The sequence below is a fragment of the Cadophora gregata genome (assembly GCF_030347475.1).
Source record: "Cadophora gregata isolate MNR1 chromosome Unknown scaffold_1, whole genome shotgun sequence".
Classification (NCBI taxonomy): domain Eukaryota; kingdom Fungi; phylum Ascomycota; class Leotiomycetes; order Helotiales; family Ploettnerulaceae; genus Cadophora; species Cadophora gregata.
Window position 1 is genome coordinate 4,081,845 of NW_026695924.1, and position 19,913 is coordinate 4,101,757.

The following is a 19,913-nucleotide window of genomic DNA, read 5'->3' on the forward strand; positions in this document are numbered from 1 at the left end:
AAGTGTCGCGTGGAGGAGAGGAAATGACATTATTCGCCGGGGACATATGCCCTGAAGCCGCCCCGAAGTCCGCTGACCGGCCAGCCAAGTTCCCCGAAACTCCACTGCCATGCCACTAGAAACTGCCCCTCAAGACCCTACGCTCGGCAAACTCGTGTGGCTTGTTTCTTCTGCGTCAGCCTTAATTGCTTCCATCCACTTCTTCCGCCACTCTACCACTCACAACCTCACAACATACACATCGTACTCTTCATCCCCCTGGTTCTGTACCTGCATCACACTTGATCACAAAATAACAGCCATCGTTTACTCGTATAGGCATAGTCGACTTCGTCAGCCACCGAAGCCACAAATCAGCAGCGGTTCGCGGGAACAATAAATGACCCTTTCGGGATATCCAAACTATATTCCTGCATCAGAATCTTATCATTCTAAGCAATTCATCGCCCTATGGCCACAAAAATATTGCCGTCCATAGTCAACTCCTCCCATCGTCGGCCTTTATCCGGACGCGGGTATGCTATCACGTAACCATGATGATGGGGTGCCCCCAAGATGCCGAGAGCTTTCTCGAATCCCAGTTATGGGGGCTTTAAGCTCAACCTTAATTCCTCTTGGTTGGTGTCAGTATATTGGCGTTTTCAGCTTCAAAATTTCTGGCGAGAATTCTGTCAAGAGTACATGATCTAAACTCTTCCTTCTGTTTGCATATAGATAGTAGATGGTGACCGACGGCAGGGCTGAGATTTGGTTTCAGTGTGGAAATATCCTGCCCCTATTCAGTCGTTGATTAGTGGCAGTAGCTGGTACTAGTCCCTTCCAGCACACCGGAGAGTATCTAGAAATCTTACTCTTGGGAGTGTCACATCGCGGCCGACAATTGCAACTGGTGGACCTTTTCCCTCACTTGGATCCCACCCACTCGGTCACAAGCCAACCTTTAGAAGATAAACCAGATGGCGCACCCTGACAGTCAAGAGGCTGCACTTCGAGCGCCCCAGGTATGCTCTCACTGTAAGAGTATCAAGAAGGGATGCGACAAGAGACTGCCAAGGTGCAGCCAATGCCTCAAGTGAGTTTTCACCTCTCCATTCTCGAAGCTCTGCCATTTAGATATGTTTTCTTGCACGATCAAGGTGTGATTTGACATCGCTTCTTTGCCAATCACTGACTTGAATCAAGGCGTCGAGCCGTCTGTAGATATGCAGACGCAGAAGAACCACGACGATCTGAAAGTGAAGCCACTGCCTTGAGAACCGCATCTCCACTTGGAATCAACCAACGACTTACTTCGACATGGACTTCCATACCTCGATCTCTTCGATCGAGATTGTGTCCTTGTCTCCGACTATCTCTGCTGCTGATAAATTCTCTATCGGACGTCTTGCCCCCGAGTACTCTCGATCCCAGGGCCACTCCAGAGTTCACAACGACCGACAGCGTGATTGCTTCACAAGTCTCTCAGCTTATCCGTGTAGAGGGAAAGCATTTGGAAGAAATACTGCTCAACTACTTCGAAAGTATACACCTCTGGCTACCAATCATATCAAGAAAACGATTTCATGATCGATTCACGGATTTCCAAACATCACCATCAGCAGACTTGGCTATCCTCTTGCTCGCCATGCGCTTGATCACCCAACATCCATCAACGGACGCAGAGCTAGACCAAGATCGTGAGGTGCTATACCTTGTAACCAAGACGCTCTTCGCACAAGTCCAAGCATTCATGCCCTCTTCTCTTTATCTTGTCCAAACAGGTGTCATACTGTCCCACTATGAACACGCCCACGGAATGATCGAGGCTGCGTATATCACCATTGGTACGACAGCGCGCATTGCTTATGCAGTGGGCCTGCATAACAAAGCTTGTTCGGCGGAATTGGAAGGTAGTGATGCGTGGCTCGACGATGAAGAGGCGCTCAGTACTTGGTGGGGCCTCGTAATTTGTGACAGGTACGAGTCCTGCCTGCAGCAGTTGAGCTCTACTGACATTGTCTAGAACGATCTCTTGCGATCCCAAGATGATCGGGCGCCCACTGGCCACAAGTCCTATTCGAGAGAATGATTACCTCCCTTTGGAGCCAGAGGAATTGGACAGACGAAGTACTTTCTCCCAGCCGACGTTTCGATACTTTGTATCTGCAACGCACCTCCCTAGTGTTGGGTCGTTCGGCCGAGAGGCTCAAGCAACATATCTGTATGACAAGGTTAGGTTTTCTATCGAAACTGGCGAGTCGGTTGTCGCAAAATTATATCATTTGGGAAGAGAACTCCAAGGACTTCTCGCAGTTGTCATGGAACAGCTCGATGGGAGGTCGGGTATATACAGTGGTGCAACTCAGATGCTTATCACGTATGGTTTCTTCCAATCTTTAGGAATATCGACTAACAGGAAGAAGGGGATTGTACATGCTCCATCAGACAGCCCACGGGCAAATGCCAGACTCCAACACTCCCGCGAACTACAAACACACCATCGAGGCAGCACTAAGTACCTTAACGAGAATGGTCATCGATATCTCATACGCTTTCAACCGAGAATCTCAATCCTTCAATGTTGATCTCCTGGCACCAGGTGTTGCGCACATTGTCAGGTGTGCTCAACACCACATTTTAACTGCCAAGGATTTCCATAATCAGAGATGGTTGGAGGATTTCGAACAACTGAGACGAATGCTGAGCTATTTTAACCAGAGATGGGCTGTGGCTGGTATGTATACAGCTCCGACTTTGGAATCAAACTGATGGACAATAGGCATGGAGCTTCAGAGGCTGAACCAGACAGTGGAAATATCGATGTTGACACGTATATGACAGAATGAGAAATGTTACAAGGCTTTGTAGCACAACAATCTTTCTAGATCCATGGCAAGAAGAATGGACCAGAGGAAATCGCGATACAAAGTAGTTCCGTCACAGGAACTTCCTCACTACAGCGAAATACTGGGCCAAGCCACGAGGAGGATGGAGTGAAACTCAAAGGACAGTCTTTCGCTATGCCCACGACCAAGAGAGATAAGGATACGAGTGCCGAAGTAGAGGAAGGCATTCTCATTAAGATGGAGAATTGGGCAGTGTAACCTGTTTCGAAATGACATGTTGGACCCCAAGTCGATACAGAACAGACCAACCATAGAGTGCGCCGCCGTAGAAAATAGTTCTCCGGAAGATTATACACTTAATAGAATCAAAGATATGGAAAGGAAACTCATCACATGATTCACCAACTATGACATACCTACCTAGTCGTCATGGCCTTGCAAGACAAGCGAGCCCGCAAGGGGAGGGCTGAGGATTTGTCCCTGTCCTCAAAGCCTGTCGTGATCTCGAACCTCCCCTTATTTCGGCTTACATTTGAAGACATACGTCTCCTAAGAAAATGAAAAGACCAATCTATCTAAATTTGACCGAATATTTCATGACGGGTTTGTGAGTTATCTCACACATCCATGTTCTTCACATATGGGCAAGGATCCGATATGATACCAAGTCCGAGAGTGTAGCACCATTTTTGAGTAAAGACTGGAGCGCGAATATAATGAGATATCAAAGCATGACACTGGGCTGATCATGCTCTTCTAGTACGATACTCTTCAATCACTTCCAAACATCCGAGCTCAGACACCCCGTCTTAGCCTAGCCTTCACATCTCTGGGCTCAATTTTGATGCTATCTATTAGCCAGAGATGATCTCCAGGCATCATACTTCACTACCAATTCACAAGAGTATAGGTATATCGTATCTAACAAGTGTCTCAACACACAGCAGCACCCCACGTGCACCACTCACCCCCACAAGATATTCAACCTCTTCCACCCCCTCGTCGGCGGAATCGGCACTTCAGGATTCTCATGCATCTCATCCAGCGCCTGCCGGATCGGAACATCATCCAGATCCAGAATCTTAGTCTTCTTGAAGACTTTCCATCCCGTGTATGCGAAGAGCACAAGAGGGATATCGCTAGTTCATGTCAGTAAACATACAGTTCATCAATTGAAGAGAGAAAAGAAGATGAGAGACTTACAGATACGCAGATATAAATGTCGCTTTATCCCAATTCCCTTTGGTGAAGACTGTAAATCCTCCTGTAAGGAGGAAAATGATGCATGTTACTAATGCAATTCTGGATGTGTATGCTAGAGCACAGGTCAGTCATTCCATCTCAGTGGTCATAAGGAGGAAATTTGACTTACGAGTCCAGGAATGATTCCAAGGTAACTCCTTCCTTGAGATCCCCTGCTTCTCCAAGGCTTTATGCAACCGAATGTGATTAAACAGAATCACAATCCAACTGACCAACGTCCCTGCAGCAGTTAAATTCAGGAACCAGTAGAATACCGTCAGGGCTCCACTGGAAAGCGCCATGTATGCCAGTGTCGCGATAGCTGTTTGTAAGATAACACAGACGTACGGAATGCCCCATTTGGTCGTCCATAGGAATATCTGTGGAGCTTGGCGCTTGAGAGCAAGTCCGTAGAGGATTCGAGTTCCAGTAAGCAGACATTGGTTAGACGCTGACCAAGCGGAAGTCAACACCACGGCATTGATGATCGAGGGAACGACTTTGATGCCCGCTCTTGTAGCTGCCGTGACAAACGGACTCGTCGATGCGTTGCCAGCATCATTATTCAGCGTCTCGTCGTTACTCGGCACCAACATACCCACAATCAGAACAGACAAGAGGTAGAAGATCGACACCCTCGCAAACACCTTTTTACACGCCTTCGGGATATTCTGCCTCGGACTCTTCGTCTCCGCCGCCGCCACAGACACGCTCTCCACACCCGCAAACGAATAAACAGCATTAATCATAACCTTCCAAAACCCCAGAAATCTCCCCCAAGACCCCGTAGCGATATACGCCACAAACGGACCGGGATTGTTCCAATACCTAAACCCAATCCTCTCCTGCCCGGGCACACCACCCAGATCAATAACCAACCCCATGATAATGATCCCCAGCACCAGCAAAATCTTCAACACCGCAAACCAAAACTCCACCTCCCCATAAACCCCCACAAACACAATGCCCACCAGGAACGTCACGCCAATGAACAGCGTGATCCACAGCGCCGGGTACCTCTCCGTCCAGAACTCAATCAGCACCAGCGCCGCGGATATCTCGGCGGGAACGCTGAGGTACGTCCCGTAGACGACGTTCCAGCCTACTGCAAAGCCGAGAGCTGGGTCGACGAGCAGCTCGGCGTGGCGGACGAAGGAGCCTGTGACGGGGAAGAGGGCAGAGACTTCGCCGAGGGCGAACTGTACGGAGCAGACTACGAGGCCGACGAGGGTGTAGCCCAGGAGGGCGCCGAGGGGGCCGCCGGTCTGCAGGGCGCCGCCGAGGCTGAGGAAGAGTCCTGTGCCCTGGGGAGGGGAGCGAGCGTGTTAGTGATATGGATTGCATTGGGGTGGAGTGAAGGATTGGGTCACGTGTATGATAGAATGAACTTGAAAGGGTGGTAGGAGGAAGACTTACAATCGCACCAGCAAGAGCAATCATCTGAATATGCCTTTGCGACAGCGCTCGCGCGAGATTGTTCTCCTCCTGCGCATGCACGATCCGCACCGAGTCGGAAGTAGTGTGCACATTGAAATTGCTTCCACCAACTTCCTTACTCGGGTTCTCGATGTCCATCTGAGGTTCTTTTGCAGCGTGCGCATCGGCTGCTGGACGCCTGAACCCAAACATCGTGGCAGGATGTTATATCCAATAATGCAATTCCAGTTATTGTGGGTATCGATATCGATATTCGAGAATCAGGGATTGAGAATCGAAAATCCAGTCGCTATCTCCCGCGCAGGAATGTATCCTATCCTATCATATCCCAAAGTCTTAAAGCATGAACATCCTGACCGATCGAGAATATCCAAAGTGTAGAGTTTAGATAAGGCGCGATCAGGGATTTAGTCCCGATTATTGTTGAAGTCTTCACTGTCCAGAGGACGACAGTCGATATAAACTCTAGAGGGAGGATGGTTCAAAATTTCAGATGATGTCCGTATGGGTATTTTTGCTGTGGGCATGGCCTGCCTCGTAAGGGTCTAGTCTTCGCAATGGCGGACCCAGAATGGCGTCAATCCACCCTTACCCGAACTAGGAAGGTACACCCTTTTTCTGTGGAACATTCCCGGAACGAATTGTAGGCTAGCCGAAGCTTGAAGTGCCACTTCGGGTCTTTTTGATGGCTTGCCAATTGCCAATTATGCTTGTTTCCGAGTGGCTGACTGACTTCACTGCCCTGTATTTCCATTATTCCCTTGACGAACCCCGTGGCAATGAAATTGTTTACAGTCCACATTAAAGTCAGGTGAATCATAGGTAGGTACTGTTACACTAGACTCATGAGAGATAAAACAAAATAGATCAAAAATTGGGACACTCTGACCTGCACCAGAGAAACCATGCTCTGGAAAGGAAAGAGAGGATAATTCATTCAACACAAAAAAAACTGGGATGATAGGGAGGTACTGTACAGATTTTTCGGTAAGCCAGCAGCAGCCACTTAGCCACTATCCACAAAAAAGAAAAAAAAAAAAAAAAAAAGAGAGTCTGAACTCGGACGTTAATACGACATACAACAACACGATGAACAATGCCTGGCAAGACCAGAAGCAGAAAAGAATTTCATTAACGCCGCCATGCCGCTCGCTAGATACCTCCCCTCCCCTATCGGAGAAATAAAAAAAAAATAAAGACAAGCCAAATAGGTATCAGAAAGTCATAAGTATGCCCCGTATCTCATAACCTCCATTCCATGCGCGCCATTTCAACGAAAGTCATCAAGGAAGGAAGAAGCGCCGTCCCAATCTCGCCGACCACTTTCAGCCATCTCAGTCATCATGGACGGATCCTCCCACCCCAAACCATCTGGAAGGCAGCCAACGAATCACAGCTTCCCAGTCAGAATATCTCGCTCGAATATCCGGACGTCTAGGACATCAGAGAAGCGAATCCCATCAATCGTCTCAACACGCAAGCCCGTCTTCACAATGCCATCTTCATCATCCGAACTATCTGGGAAATCGTACTTGCTATCCTCGTTCCATCCACCAGACGTGGCAACAGCCACACTTCCCATGACCAGCTCCGCGAGAGCCTTTGCACTTGTCCAGTTCGCCTCTTTGCCTTTACCCTTCTTGTCAACTTTTGGTTTGAGCATTGGCTTGCGACGGACCAGGCGGTCGACTGATTGATCGAGGGCGAGATATTCGAGCTTCATGGAGGGGTTGTGGCAGACGATGTCGACGGCAAACTTGCGGCATTCACGCATTACCCAGTTGCAGTTGTCCTCGGGATTATGGAAGGATATGATATGCAAGACACGTAGAGATGTTAGCCCAGACATGTATTGCATCAGGGTGTGCTGTTGAGAATTAGCAGTGTCAGTAAAAAAGTGATGAGAATTCTTACCATGGTGCGAACGCCAAAGCTGCAACCCAATTCTTCCAAGTTCTTCGCACGGTCACAAAGAAGCATGGCAGTCTTGATATTGAACCCCCAATCCATGCCGATGGTATCGTTCCGAACGACCAAGATCTTGAGAGTTGGTGCATGCTTCTTGAGTACCATCTTCCGGATCTGCTCGATGGTAACCGTTGATTTCAATGCATTGCCCTCAACGCGCTCCTTCGATAGCCGCTCCATCATGACAAGTTCCGTCACCTTTTCCAGCTGCGAGAGACACAAAAGCAATGGAAGAGTGACGTTATCTGTATGGATTTTGTGCAGGGGTAAAGGAGACAGCTTGTTCTCTCTTGCCAACATATTCCAGATAGGAGACTGTGTGCCGACATTGAGAAGAGCGATGCTTTGTAATGCATTGATGTCCACGCCTCGAGTCAGAACCGAAGCTTTGGTGGGAATCATGTATATCGAAAGTGCGTCCAGGGTGATGCCACGTGTACTGCGAACATATTCGCTCATCGCAGATCGGAAATCCAAACCAACACGAGAGAGCTCCTTCAGCTCACTGATATGCTCAGTGACATAAGACATACCGGCAGACAGCTGGACAACCCTATCAGAGACAGTTTTGATAGCAGCTTTAGCGTGGGCAATCATTTGTCTGTCCGCCTCCGTGATGTTATCTCCGGACTGTAGCTGATTAGTGAACTCCTCAACTTTCTTCGCCCACAAGTCGCCTTCCTGTTCCACTGCCGCGACAGAAGACACCAATTCAGCATGCTCGTCTATCACCTGCAGAAGCTCTTGTCCTTCGTGATCAATCTTTTCGGCCATTTCTGCCTGAAATGCTGCATACTTGGCTTTTCGTGCTGCTTCTTGAGCAGCATCGTCGACCACGTCTTTGCTTGTTGCAATGACTGGAGCTTCAGCGATCACTGCGTCATCCTGAACCACTTCAGTTGTAGGTAACTCCGACTCCACTGTCAATTCATTGACTTCTGGCTCTTCGATATTGATATCTTCGGGATTCGAGACATCGGAGCTCTCTTTTTCCTTCTTCTTCAAAGGGTTATCGAAAAGTCCCGGCTCATCAGCAACAGCATTAGTCATGACAGCTGCGTCCTCAGTTCCATCGGTGCTTGCGCTTGATGAGGCGGGGGTTGCCTTCGCTGTACTGCTTTCAACACTTGCAGGTGCCTTCTCTGGCTTCTTTTCTGTTTCAGTTGCCTCAAGGTACATCTGCGCCGCCTTCTCGATCATCGCAAGAACTTCTTTTCCTTCCACCGAGACATCACCTCCTGGCTTGACCTGTCCCATTAGTCTGGCTGCAACAGGTGCCAAATTTCGGATGAACCGTCTCTTTGGATCTTCTTCAGGCTTGGGCTTCTCGACCTCTCGGGGAAGGGCGGGTAACTGGTGTGGTTTGGGTTTCGGCAGAGGACCTTCACAACCAAGAATCTTTGCAAGTGCTGCTTCTTGGTTCTTCTTCTCTTCTTGCGCCTTGAGAGTCTTGGAGGGTCCAAATGGATCTGGGTGCGGTCCTAATGGCGGGTTAGGTGGGGGTAGGCCAGGCGGAGGGATGAGTTGACCAAACTCATCTTCTTGGTCCGAGTCATCGTCAGATGGTGGATCCGGCTGTGGTTTGCGAGACCTACTGACGAGAGAATCGGAGAAAGACAGTTTCAAAGAGCTCAACGTTGAAGAACTGTCGCGGATGCATTCTTTCAGCTCATCCAAATAATCCAAAGAGTCCATATCCAATATTGTCAAGGTCTTCAGGTCTTTAAATCCGCGAAGTGTTGGGGGAGCCTTGACCGCAGCCTTTCCGCCAGGTGGTTGTAGGTAGATTTTCGCAATCTGGTTGCCAAAAGGGAAGGAGTTCGGACTACCTGCTGGCACTGGCAGTATCGGGGGTAAGGGATGAAGTATGGATCCTGGCACAGTTGAGTCAACCTCTCCTGGAGCTGGAGGTAGGATAGAGTTTGGCAGAGGCGGGAGAGGTTGGTAGGTTGTGGGACCCGACTGCATCCTGATATGGAGATGCTTGAGGGCCTCAATTTTCCGTAATTCCTTCCACACTGGACGACTTAATTCCACGCGAATATCCCATCTGTGGATGTTAGCACATATCTTCCCAATAACGAGTTTACTGACTGAAATCTCTCCAGAGACTTGGCCTGCCGCAATGTCAGGAGCAGGAGGGTATTCATGAACTTGCCACAGCTCAGTTCATTCAAATAAGCCCGATATGCCATCTCTCCTTTGATCCCACCGCTCTGTGTCTCCATTATCAGCTCTTTCAAGTATTGGCCATAATTGTAGTCGCTGGTAACAAATGTCTCCAAGCCCCCGGCGAGGCTATCGAACGGGTAATCGTTGGAGGGGTCATCATCGTCTGGAAACAGAATGTGGAAACTTCGATATATTCTCTCTGCGGCTAGGTCGCGGAACTGTTTTGATACTAAAGAGAGGACAATGAGGTCGGGGGAGGATACCTGGGGATGATATGTTAGCAGAACGTCGAAATAGAACGAGGATATCGATGCTCAGCCTGATGCCCCGCAGGTGTTGGCAAGAGTATACTGACATGTTTGAATATCTCCTTCTTTGTTTCCAGCGGCAGATCATTAAAGTTGAGCTTCTTCTTGAGGACGACTTGTTCTGTTTGGGCAGCTTCTGGCGTCGGGCAGGCTATCGGTGAAGCCATGTTGGTAGAAGTAGAGGTTGTCGAGCTCTTTGAAGCGGATGCCACAGACACAGGCGCATTCATTTCTTGTAGACCAAGGACGTACAATGAGCGATGCCACACATCATCTAGCTGGGGATGGTTGATGGGCGTTGTACCTCTGCGTCTGGAGTACACGGGAGGAATGCCAGGCATTGTACGGAGACGAGACTGGCTGAGGCAGCAGCAGATCTGAAGCTGAAGCTGGAGGATGGAGGTGCAGTGCAGCAGTGCAGCAGTGCCGCGCAGCGCAGGGTGGAGAACTGTTTGTTTCTGGGGTTCCAGTGCAGGCCAATGGCGTGGGGAGACTGGATTGGTTATCTTAGCGCTACTTCTTGGACGGGGACGGCGGGCGGCGTGGGGCAGTGACCGGGACGAAGCCGAAGCCTGGAGTTGCGGGGGTTGGTATAATAGTCTCGTCTCAATATTAAAGCATGAAGACGTAAGTTTCTATTGCGAGTAACAAGGTGAAAGCAAAGCAGACGGCGATGAGAGGAGAGGAAAGGAGGTCAGCGAGCCGCACCTTCTTTCCATGGCAGACAGACAAGAGAAGGAGCCAACGAATCAGGAGTCACGAGTCAGGAGCTGCCAAGCAGAGAGGTCTGGACCTCTATTCCAACGTCTCCCCTCCCTCCCCTCCCCTCCGACAAGCGAAAACATCAGGAAGTTCTCAAAGCCAATTGACAATATTTATTTCAGTACTATGTGCATCCTATGGCTTCAGTAGATGATCAAGCCAAGCTCTACTCACCTTCCTCCACTTCTTTGTGTCTGTCAACAAAGCTTTCGCCGTGTCACAGCCCACAGACTTGATACCGTGGTATGTAAACATGGATTGAATGAAAGTAATCTATTTTTGACACACAACAAGTCTTATGTACAGTCTACCTGCTTGATAACTGTATAAGAAGAATTTGTCAGTCCGTCGGGGAGGTTGCAGAGCGTCATTCATTGTCATATGTGTTCCGTTTTCGACTCTTCTTTGAAGTTCGTTCTCTACTTTTATCATCACACCTCTTCTCAACAAGGATACTAGGCTAATGAATAAAAACTCACCAACATGCCTTTTCGGCTGCTTTCAAGCATGTGTTCTGTCTTGTTCATCCAATGATATGCTTATTTTTTGAGATTCACGCCACGTTAAGGCTCTGAACCTTGGCCATGGTAGACTGCTCGACGCTTCCATGTGAACATGGCAGATTTTCAGTCAGTCTATGGCTGTGACAGTATGGTTGGGATCTCAGGGGCAATGACAGCCAGCCACTTACAAACTTTTATCTTGTGTCTGACCTCTCTCAAAGTCTCAGATCTTCCAAGAAATCGCAGCGGCCAAAGCCCTCCTCGCCATCATTGCCGTCTGAATAGAAGACTTCTACATCAGAATCACCGGCATTGTCGGATTCTAGTCGCACGCTTCCGTCACAAAAATGATGCTATGCATCTCTACTAGCCACTTCTTGACTTTAAAAACGTTGTAAAGGTCAGACAACGTAGTTCGACGGACAAAACGCGACCCAAGAGACTCACAACACAAGCATCAAACCACTACAAGCATGAGGCAGCAATGTCCAGTCTAACTAAACAAATCTAAAATTGGACTGGGCTATCAAAGCGTTGATAGTGAGCCGCCGTAGTCAGCTCATCTTGCATATACCCTACCAATCTCCGCCACATTACAAGGGGGTGCTATGGAAGTGCACGAGAGAAGCTTTACGAGCTTACATGCCTTTATTTCTTGATCTAGGAGTTCTTTCCCCCGACATTGACCACCCACGGCAATTTCAGCAACTCTAATATCAAATCCGCCCAGAACACCTCATCTTCAGTTTTTTATCAAAAAACTCTTCACATTGTGGATCATTCCTCTCGGCGGAGCAGCTATCAAAGATCAAGAGTGTCTTTAATCATATTCTCCACGACTTGAACATTGTGTTCGGCGACAATTTGCATCGCTTATATATATATATATATATATATATTCTGCCCAGAAATACCTACTCAACGGCGATTCCAGTCGGAACAGGTAGTACTTTTCTTGTAGCTCATCGACAGCACCAGGCTCTGTTGATGCACCTATTTCTCTCAACATAGTCGACAGAGTAATTGGGCGGGCTATTATGCAGCATCTTTCAACCGCGAGGCGTTTCAGCCGGCGAATCATGGGAGATTGTAAGAGCACGATGTCAACTTCTTGCAGAGGCCAAAACGTATTTGGCCTCTTGAGCAGAGATTCAAAATCGAGAGTATATAGCTGTAACTCCATCCCTCCCTCCCTTCCTTCCCAGGTCGTTGTCCATTAAGTTCGCGCGATAGTACCTCGTCACACACAGCCTAATCACAGGAGGTATAAAGCCGTTACTTAATTGTCTTTTGCATCTAGTCATACATTCATTCCTAGATGTGTCGGTATATATTGTACTTTCAAGCCCTCTAGAGTGTTGAGGCGCTTGCTTTCACGTCCTGGCATGAATGATACGAAGTAAGAGCGCCAGAGGCCCAAGAGAAGAGAAAGACAAGATCTATGCAACTCTGGGACTGATTCATTCTAACCAGAACGTGATGCTGAAGCCAGCCGGACTACGCAGGCAGATTCATGGACTTTATACCATCCAGTTGTCCTCAATAACATCCTCTTATCTAGTCACCTAGAATACTTTACTTGATGGAATGCCACAAATACCTTGGAGAGCTAATACCTCTCTTAAGACTCCTATCGGCTATTGACCGAAGCAGTCATTTATCCAATCCATCCAAGAACCTCAAACAAACAAGTCAGATCTCGTTTTGTCAAACCTACCAATTCAAACAAACCAACTATGCTCCTGATTAACCCGGTTTCAGCATCTTTTTCTGATACCTAGCCAGACTACAACTCTGCGGCGCTGTCAACGACCATAGTTTGATCATAACAAAACACAAAACTACAGTAAGTATCACTCCATATCCCTGACAAGTAAGTAAGTGTCTTCCCCAGTCCGATCCGATCCGATCCGATCCGATCCGATCCAAGAAAGTGAATCTCCTCCTTTCACCACACATCCATACAAGTATACTAAATCTCACCATATCTCTCAAACATCGCGCTCCCGCTCCCCTCAGTTTCGTATGCATACTTATCCCAGCTTCCTAGCTTCCTAGCTTCCTAACCCTCTCCTCTCCTCTCCTTTCCCCTTGATCAGTCTCGACTTGGGCGTAAGGGCGTTCTAGAAGCAAGCCAGAGGAACTTATTCACAACGGGACGGAGCCGCTCCGTGGACTTACATACATGCATACAAGGCGCTATAATACTACGATGGTACGATACTACGGCAGCTACAGGACGGAGTACAAGGGTCGATACCGGTAGGTAAATTTAACGAGGATGGAGTACATCCCGCCCCAGACCTATCCCCATACATATCCCCGCGTCCCTAGGTAGATGTCATTATTCGGAATCAGAAACATGGGGTAATAGTCGGTTCCCCTCTGTGAAGCTGCGGGCACTCGTCTACCTGAGTCCCCGAAGGTTAAAAGGGGAACCGACTATTAGTCCTCGGTCCAGTAAACTCAAGTCAAGTCACATCACATCATAAACCCAGCTCAGCTCACCAGTTCGGGTCAGGTCAACTCAGACCAGCCTCCACCATTCCCCAGATACTCCCCCGTAGCGTAGCTGTGCATGTTCTTGTTTGAGTTAACTTCGCAAGTAAGTAAGTTCCAGCAAGTTACTAGTAATCTATCTACCTTCCCGCATGAAGTCTATCTCTCTCTCTCTCTCTCGCACATAAATCAACGACCGAACGATAAAGATCCGGATGAATGTGAAAGTCTGTCGAACGTCAAGCGGGAGGTAAACTAACTAGCGAAACTAGGCTAGGCTAGGTAAGAGACTAGGAAAGAAGACTAGTCTGACTAACTAATGCATGGAACTTCTAGAAGGTTTCTAGAAGGTTTCTAGAAGGAATTATGGTGTCAGGGAAGAGGGAGGAGGTGGCGTTTGAGATGCAGGGGGGACGTACTGTATTACATTACATACATTATTACAGTAGTGTGAAGTTGAGGGGGAAGGGGGTTTGTGGCTTGCATTGTGAGATCCAATCATACGTAAATTACTCTGAAAAAGGTAGTCGTGAAGCTGGCCGCAGGATAGCTCGGAGACAAGACAGGATAGGACAGGGCAGCACAGGAAGGAATCAATCAATCAATCAATCACGGGAGGGGAGAGAGGGTAAGTAGGTAAAACAGGAGACCAGAAGTTCCGCGAAACGGATACCAGCTTAGCCGCTTGCCTGGCAAGATACCTATGAAGTAAATTACCTACCTTAGTCTAGGTAGGTAGGTTGCCGTAAGCGGGCACGGATGGAATGCCGTCACATAGGCAGCGCAGTGAGTGGGCAGGCGGGGTGTTTTCCTGTATTTTTTTTCAAGGTCACATGAGGCATGGGGCTCGCTCGGGATGAAGGCCGAGATATCGGGTGGTGGTTTTTGTCGGCCGTTTCTGGCTTTTCTTCTCCACATGGATCATCAGGTTGAATAATAAACTCGTACGAGCAGGAGGAGTGCTAGAGCGATGGGATGGGATGGGATTTGCCAGGCATGCAATGCAATGCAATGTTGTCCTTGAACCTTTCTCTCCTGTCAATTATATATTTTCGATTTCCGATTTCATTTCCAGAAAGAAGGAAGAAGAAAGAAAAAAAACTCCAAAGAAAAGCAACCCCAAAAACATCAAAACCAAACTGGTGAGATTTATTGGTACCTTTCGATCTCCAAACTCTGCACTCACCACTCACCACTCACCCAAAAAATTCCTTCCCTTCTCTTCAAAAGTAAAAACCATACCATACCATACCACAGCGGCGGAGCCCCTCCACGCACCATTCCACAAATCCACAAGCCTCCACCCAAGCAAGCCCACTCAGCCAGCCCATCCCCCCGGCAAACCTCCGGGAATGCTTCTTCATGCAGCCAACCACAACCCCAAGCGCGCCCAAGACAGGGTCAAGCTCCACAAGCAACTCTTGTCCCGTCCTTGTCGCCAAGCAATTCCACGAACTTGTTGAAAAAGAAAAAGTCTGTTGCTCACGGAAGTTGACCGACGCTAGGACTTGGAGGCAGTAGTTGGCGGTGTGTGTGGTTGGTATGGGACGGGACCCGTGTTTTGGGATATGTGAGTGTGGTGATTGGGTGGTTTTGGAGTGTATGGTGTGGGGAGAGGGGGGGGGGGGGCAGGGGGCGGTATTTGACGGTAATAATGGGTTCCATTTGGTAGGTTCCATGATTGGGTTAGGCATGCTCATGGTGGGGTAATAATCAGTTGGTAAGGATGTGAGTGATGGGAGTTATGGCTGTGGCTGTCAAGGAACTTCCCATCATTTACTTCGAAGTATTATTGATGTCTGCTCTGATTGTCGGCAGTTTTGCTGACTCCGAACCTAACGATCTCATCCTATCGTATCCTACTGTATCGTATCGTATCGTATCCTGTTTCTTGTTCTGTCCTCGTCTGGGGATTTGACACTGCCGATCCTTCCACGTTTTGACTCTTGAGTCTGATTTCATTCTGATTCTGGGGAAGGAAGGGATTATTTCGCGGGGCGGAGTGGCCGAACGCATGTTGACAGGAAGGGGAAGTTGGGGAAGGGAAGGGAAGGGAAGGGAAGGGAAGGGAGGGATGACCGCTGACCTCACAGCGCAGATGGAAAACCATGCATCGCATCGTGTCGTATCGCATCACTTTCGAGAGAGCACATTCTACTGTATGGCAACTGGTAACACACGAGATGTCTGTCTCTATGCTGGGTCTGGGTCTCCCAGATACTGCAATCATCACCACTAATGTATCTTGGCCATGGCCATGCACAACCTGCACTGCACTGCAAATCCCACTTCCCTCCCCTCCCCTCCCCTCCCCTCCTGGGTCCTCATTTAATACTGTATGTAGCGTGCACCCCTAATGTAAGTACCGACTCATGGCGAACCTCACCTCACTTCACCTCACCTCAGCAGCGCATCCATACTCCGTACAGTACAAACTCCCATCTCCCACTCTCCCCCTCCCCCCTCCCCCCTCCCCCCTCCCCCCTCCCACCGTGGTGGCATGGCGCAACAAAGCATCGCCCAGACACGGGCCAACCCCGGGCAAGCTCACCAAGAGTCTCGGCGCCGGGGCGGTGGCTTGCAGGCTTGCAGCAGTTGCATGTCGGTCCGAGAACACCAAAACACGCCCTGACGCCCCAGAGGAAGCCAGAGGAAGCGGATCTTTCTCGTGGCCACCCACACCCACCCCGCACTTGCAGCATCCTCCCATCCCATCCCATCCCATCCCATCCCATCCCACGCGCTTTTACACCTCACAGGAATCTCAAAACTGGTCATTTATCTTGGCGCCCAGAAGCTAGACTCTAGGATTGTGTGTGATGGAGCACACGAAGAAAAATTGAGACATGGATGGACATGCGTTCCCAGGGGCCCAGGGCCATGCCCATCCTGGTTAACGTTACAATACGGTGCGTTTGGGTGAGACTACCAACTATCTATTCGACGAGGGGCATGGGTTGGGTCTGGGGGCTCCAGAGCTGGTATTTTAGTTCACATGGCTTTCTCCATGGGGACGAATTCCACGGTTGGGGTATATAAGTAGAAGCTGTTCCCCCCCCCCCTGGTTGAGGTTGGACAAGACAAGTCAAAAGTTACTCGAGCATCACTCTCTTTCTTTGCTCTTCGAAGCACACTCCTCCTTCCCTTCTCTTCGATATCTTCAATCACATCAAACCGCTATCATGGCCGGTGGTGGTGGAAAACCACAGAATATCTTCAAGCTTAACCGTGGAGATGATCCAAAGGAAGTTCTGAACTGGCGACTATGGTTCGCTGTTGTCTCTTTTGGTATCATGGGAGCTGCCAGAGGTATGTCAATAGTAAATTGAACACTCTGCGATGTAAACAAACTAACTCTTCCCAGGTATTGACGAAGGTCTTATCTCTGGTACTCTCGCCAAATCAAACTTCCAAAAACTTCTCGGACTCGATACAATGGACAAGGTACAACTCGCAAACGTCAAGGGAAACATCTCTGCTATGGTTCAAATCGGTAGTGTTGGTGGTGCCGCTTTGTAAGTTCCTCACTTCCTACATAACTTTCAAATCTAACAGTATCAGGGCATTCGTTCTCTGCGATCGTATTGGACGTCTCTGGGCTACTCGTCAACTCTGCCTTCTCTGGATTCTCGGTATCGTCATCTTCCTCACCAACGGTGGACGTCTTGGACAAGTATATGCTGGTCGTTTCATCGCTGGTCTGGGTATCGGTCAAACAACAGTCGTTGCCCCAGTCTACCTTTCTGAAATCGCACCAAAGTCCGTTCGTGGTCTTTGCACTTGCGCCTTCTCTGGCTCTGTTTACATCGGTATCATGCTTGCATACTTCGCATCATGGGGCTCCCAATTACACATCAAGGAGGGAACTAGCAACCAATGGGTGAGTCCTTCGTTTCTTCCTCTCCGAATCAAATCTAACATCCTCCAGGTCGTCCCAACCACAATCCACGTCATGTTCGCCGGCATCATCATCATCCTCTCATTCTTCAACTACGAATCCCCCCGATACCTCGTCAAAATCGGCAAAGACGACGAGGCCACCACCAACCTCGCCCGCGTCCGCAACCTCCCCGTCGACCACGACCACGTGATCAAAGAAATCGCCGAGATCCAACAGCAGCTCCACGAGGAGCAAGAAGCCACCCTCGGCCAAGGCTGGATCGGCGTCCTCAAGGAGATGTTCCTCATGCCCAACAACCTCTACCGTATCTATCTTGGCCTCTTCTCCCAACTCCTCTCCCAATGGTCCGGCGCCCAGAGCATCACCATCTACGCACCCGAGTTCTTCGCCCTCCTCGGCACAAAAGGCCAAAACGAGAAGCTCTTCGCAACCGCCATCTTCGGCGTCGTGAAATTCGTCGCAGCCATCATCTGCGCCCTCTTCCTCGTCGACGTCATCGGCCGCAAGCGCTCCCTCGGCATCGGCATCACCCTACAAGCCATATCCATGTGCTTTATCGCCGCGTACCTGACCGCCGTCCCCGAACTCGAAGAAGGCCAAAAGTTCACCAAGTCCCAGAAGCAGGCCTCCACCGCCGCCATCGTCATGATCTACATCTCCGGCTTCGGATGGGCCATGGGCTGGAACAGCATGCAGTATCTCCTCAACGCTGAGATCTACCCCTTGCGCATCCGAGCCGTGTCCTCCTCCATGGTCATGTGTTTCCACTTCGTCAACCAGTACGGAAACTCCCGCGCCGTGCCAAACATGCTCCTCCCCACCGGCGAGGGCGGCCTCACCCCCGCGGGAACCTTCTGGCTGTTCACTGTCATCACCATCCTCGGTGGGATCTGGGCGTGGTTCTTCATCCCCGAGACGGCGGGCAGGAGTCTGGAGGGTATGGATAGACTGTTCACGCTCAAGTGGTATCAGATTGGGCGGTTCGGAGAGGAGGACGCGAATGTGCAGCAGGCGGAGGCGGATAAGTTTGCGATGGAGAAGGATAATGCGAGGGAGACGGTGCATCAGGTTGAGAAGGTTTGAGTTTTGATGATGATGAAGAGGAGAGGGGAAGGGGTTGGGGAGAAGGGGCATGGAGAAAAGTGCTGTGCACTGATGCTGTTGTAGAAGTACTTGCTTACCTGCATTAAGATATGAAATATAAATGAATATAGATGAGCAATAATGAGAAATGCCTCTTTTCCAATTTCCAACCCCCCTCTCCCTGAAATATATAATCTTTTCCGCCTGCGCGCGCGCGCACTTCCTAAACCCTCGGACCCTCCTTCCTCATCTACCTACGCCACACCTGCCTTAAGTTGTTTAATCGGCAAAATTCACCGGGGCTCTTACAAGTTCCATTGCAACTGAAGACCCTACCTAGGTACCTTATCTATCATTCTCGACTGCGCTCGCTCGCTTGGTATCTCTCCCCTTTCCTTTGACCTCAAGGAACCCAGCCCAGCCCAGCCCCAGCCCAGCCCAGCCCCAGCCCCAGCCCGAGCCCTTAAGCGAAGAACCCAAACACAGACATAGACACAAAAAAACAACCCCCTTACAGTAATAGATATTTCGAAGTTCGTTTCCAAATATTTAATTCCTACTTTATCACTTCACTTCACTTCACTTCATCGCACTTCCACAACTCCACTCCACTCCACTCCACTTCATCGCATCGCAAACCATACAAAGTACCCCTCCTAGGCTCCCACCCCGTGCAACAATCAACTCAACTCAACTCAACTCAACTCAACTTAACTCAACTCAACTCAACTTAACTCAACTTAACTCAACTTAACTCAACTTAACTTAACCACCTGCCTCCCTCCTAAATACCCTCTCCTCTCTTATCCTTGTTCCTGTTCCTGTTCCTGTACCTGTTCCTGTTCCCAATTCCCAATTCCCACATGACCATTAATGTAGGTAGGGTACAGTCACGCATACTGTATCTAACCTACCTACCTCCCCGCGGCCCCCACCCCCCTCTTCTGAAATAATCAATCAATCCAACTCAACTCCCCTCCCCTCCCCTCCCATCCCCTCCCCTCCCCTCCCATCCCCTCCCCTCCCCTTCCCTTAAAGTATAATACCTTATCATACTTTCTTCACACCACTCACCGTATCTGCGGGATTAGCGTACTTTTTTTACACTTAGAGTTAACCTTACTCCGCACTGTATTTTACCATACTTTTCATTTTTTTACTTTTCACTTATTTTCCTTTACTTTTACCTTTTAACTTAATCTCAACTGACTTA

The 19,913-nt window shown here is 49.2% G+C and overlaps 4 protein-coding genes across 6 annotated transcripts; 2 read left to right on the top strand and 2 right to left on the bottom strand.

Annotated features, from left to right (window-relative positions):
- The first annotated feature begins 6 nt into the window (after positions 1-6).
- On the top strand, positions 7-3,208 carry ONS95_001333 (uncharacterized protein). Its single transcript, XM_058494527.1, has 5 exons — positions 7-1,072; positions 1,183-1,956; positions 2,003-2,356; positions 2,403-2,713; positions 2,759-3,208. Exons 1-5 carry the CDS (start codon positions 957-959, stop codon positions 2,815-2,817), a joined length of 1,614 nt encoding a protein of 537 aa, XP_058364732.1. The 5' UTR covers positions 7-956; the 3' UTR covers positions 2,818-3,208.
- A 581-nt stretch (positions 3,209-3,789) lies between these two features.
- Positions 3,790-5,696, bottom strand: ONS95_001334 (uncharacterized protein; the record flags this gene model as incomplete). Its single annotated transcript, XM_058494528.1, has 4 exons — positions 3,790-3,964; positions 4,029-4,140; positions 4,198-5,371; positions 5,484-5,696. 4 exons carry the CDS (start codon positions 5,694-5,696, stop codon positions 3,790-3,792), a joined length of 1,674 nt encoding a protein of 557 aa, XP_058364733.1.
- An 829-nt stretch (positions 5,697-6,525) lies between these two features.
- On the bottom strand, positions 6,526-10,634 carry ONS95_001335 (uncharacterized protein). Of its 3 annotated transcripts, none has more exons than XM_058494529.1 (3): positions 10,000-10,634; positions 9,567-9,907; positions 6,526-9,522 (listed from the first exon to the last, which is right to left on the bottom strand). In XM_058494529.1, the coding sequence occupies exons 1-3, from the start codon at positions 10,291-10,293 to the stop codon at positions 7,362-7,364; spliced, it is 2,796 nt and encodes a 931-aa protein (XP_058364734.1). In that variant the 5' UTR covers positions 10,294-10,634; the 3' UTR covers positions 6,526-7,361. The 3 variants fall into 3 exon arrangements, with proteins under 3 accessions (XP_058364734.1, XP_058364735.1, XP_058364736.1); XM_058494530.1 differs by having other exon boundaries at positions 6,526-7,371; positions 7,419-9,907; XM_058494531.1 differs by having other exon boundaries at positions 6,526-7,371; positions 7,419-9,522; positions 9,567-10,634.
- Positions 10,635-16,206: 5,572 nt separating this feature from the next.
- Positions 16,207-18,846, top strand: ONS95_001336 (uncharacterized protein). Its single transcript, XM_058494532.1, has 4 exons — positions 16,207-17,025; positions 17,081-17,231; positions 17,278-17,596; positions 17,645-18,846. Exons 1-4 carry the CDS (start codon positions 16,899-16,901, stop codon positions 18,698-18,700), a joined length of 1,653 nt encoding a protein of 550 aa, XP_058364737.1. The 5' UTR covers positions 16,207-16,898; the 3' UTR covers positions 18,701-18,846.
- Positions 18,847-19,913: the final 1,067 nt, after the last annotated feature.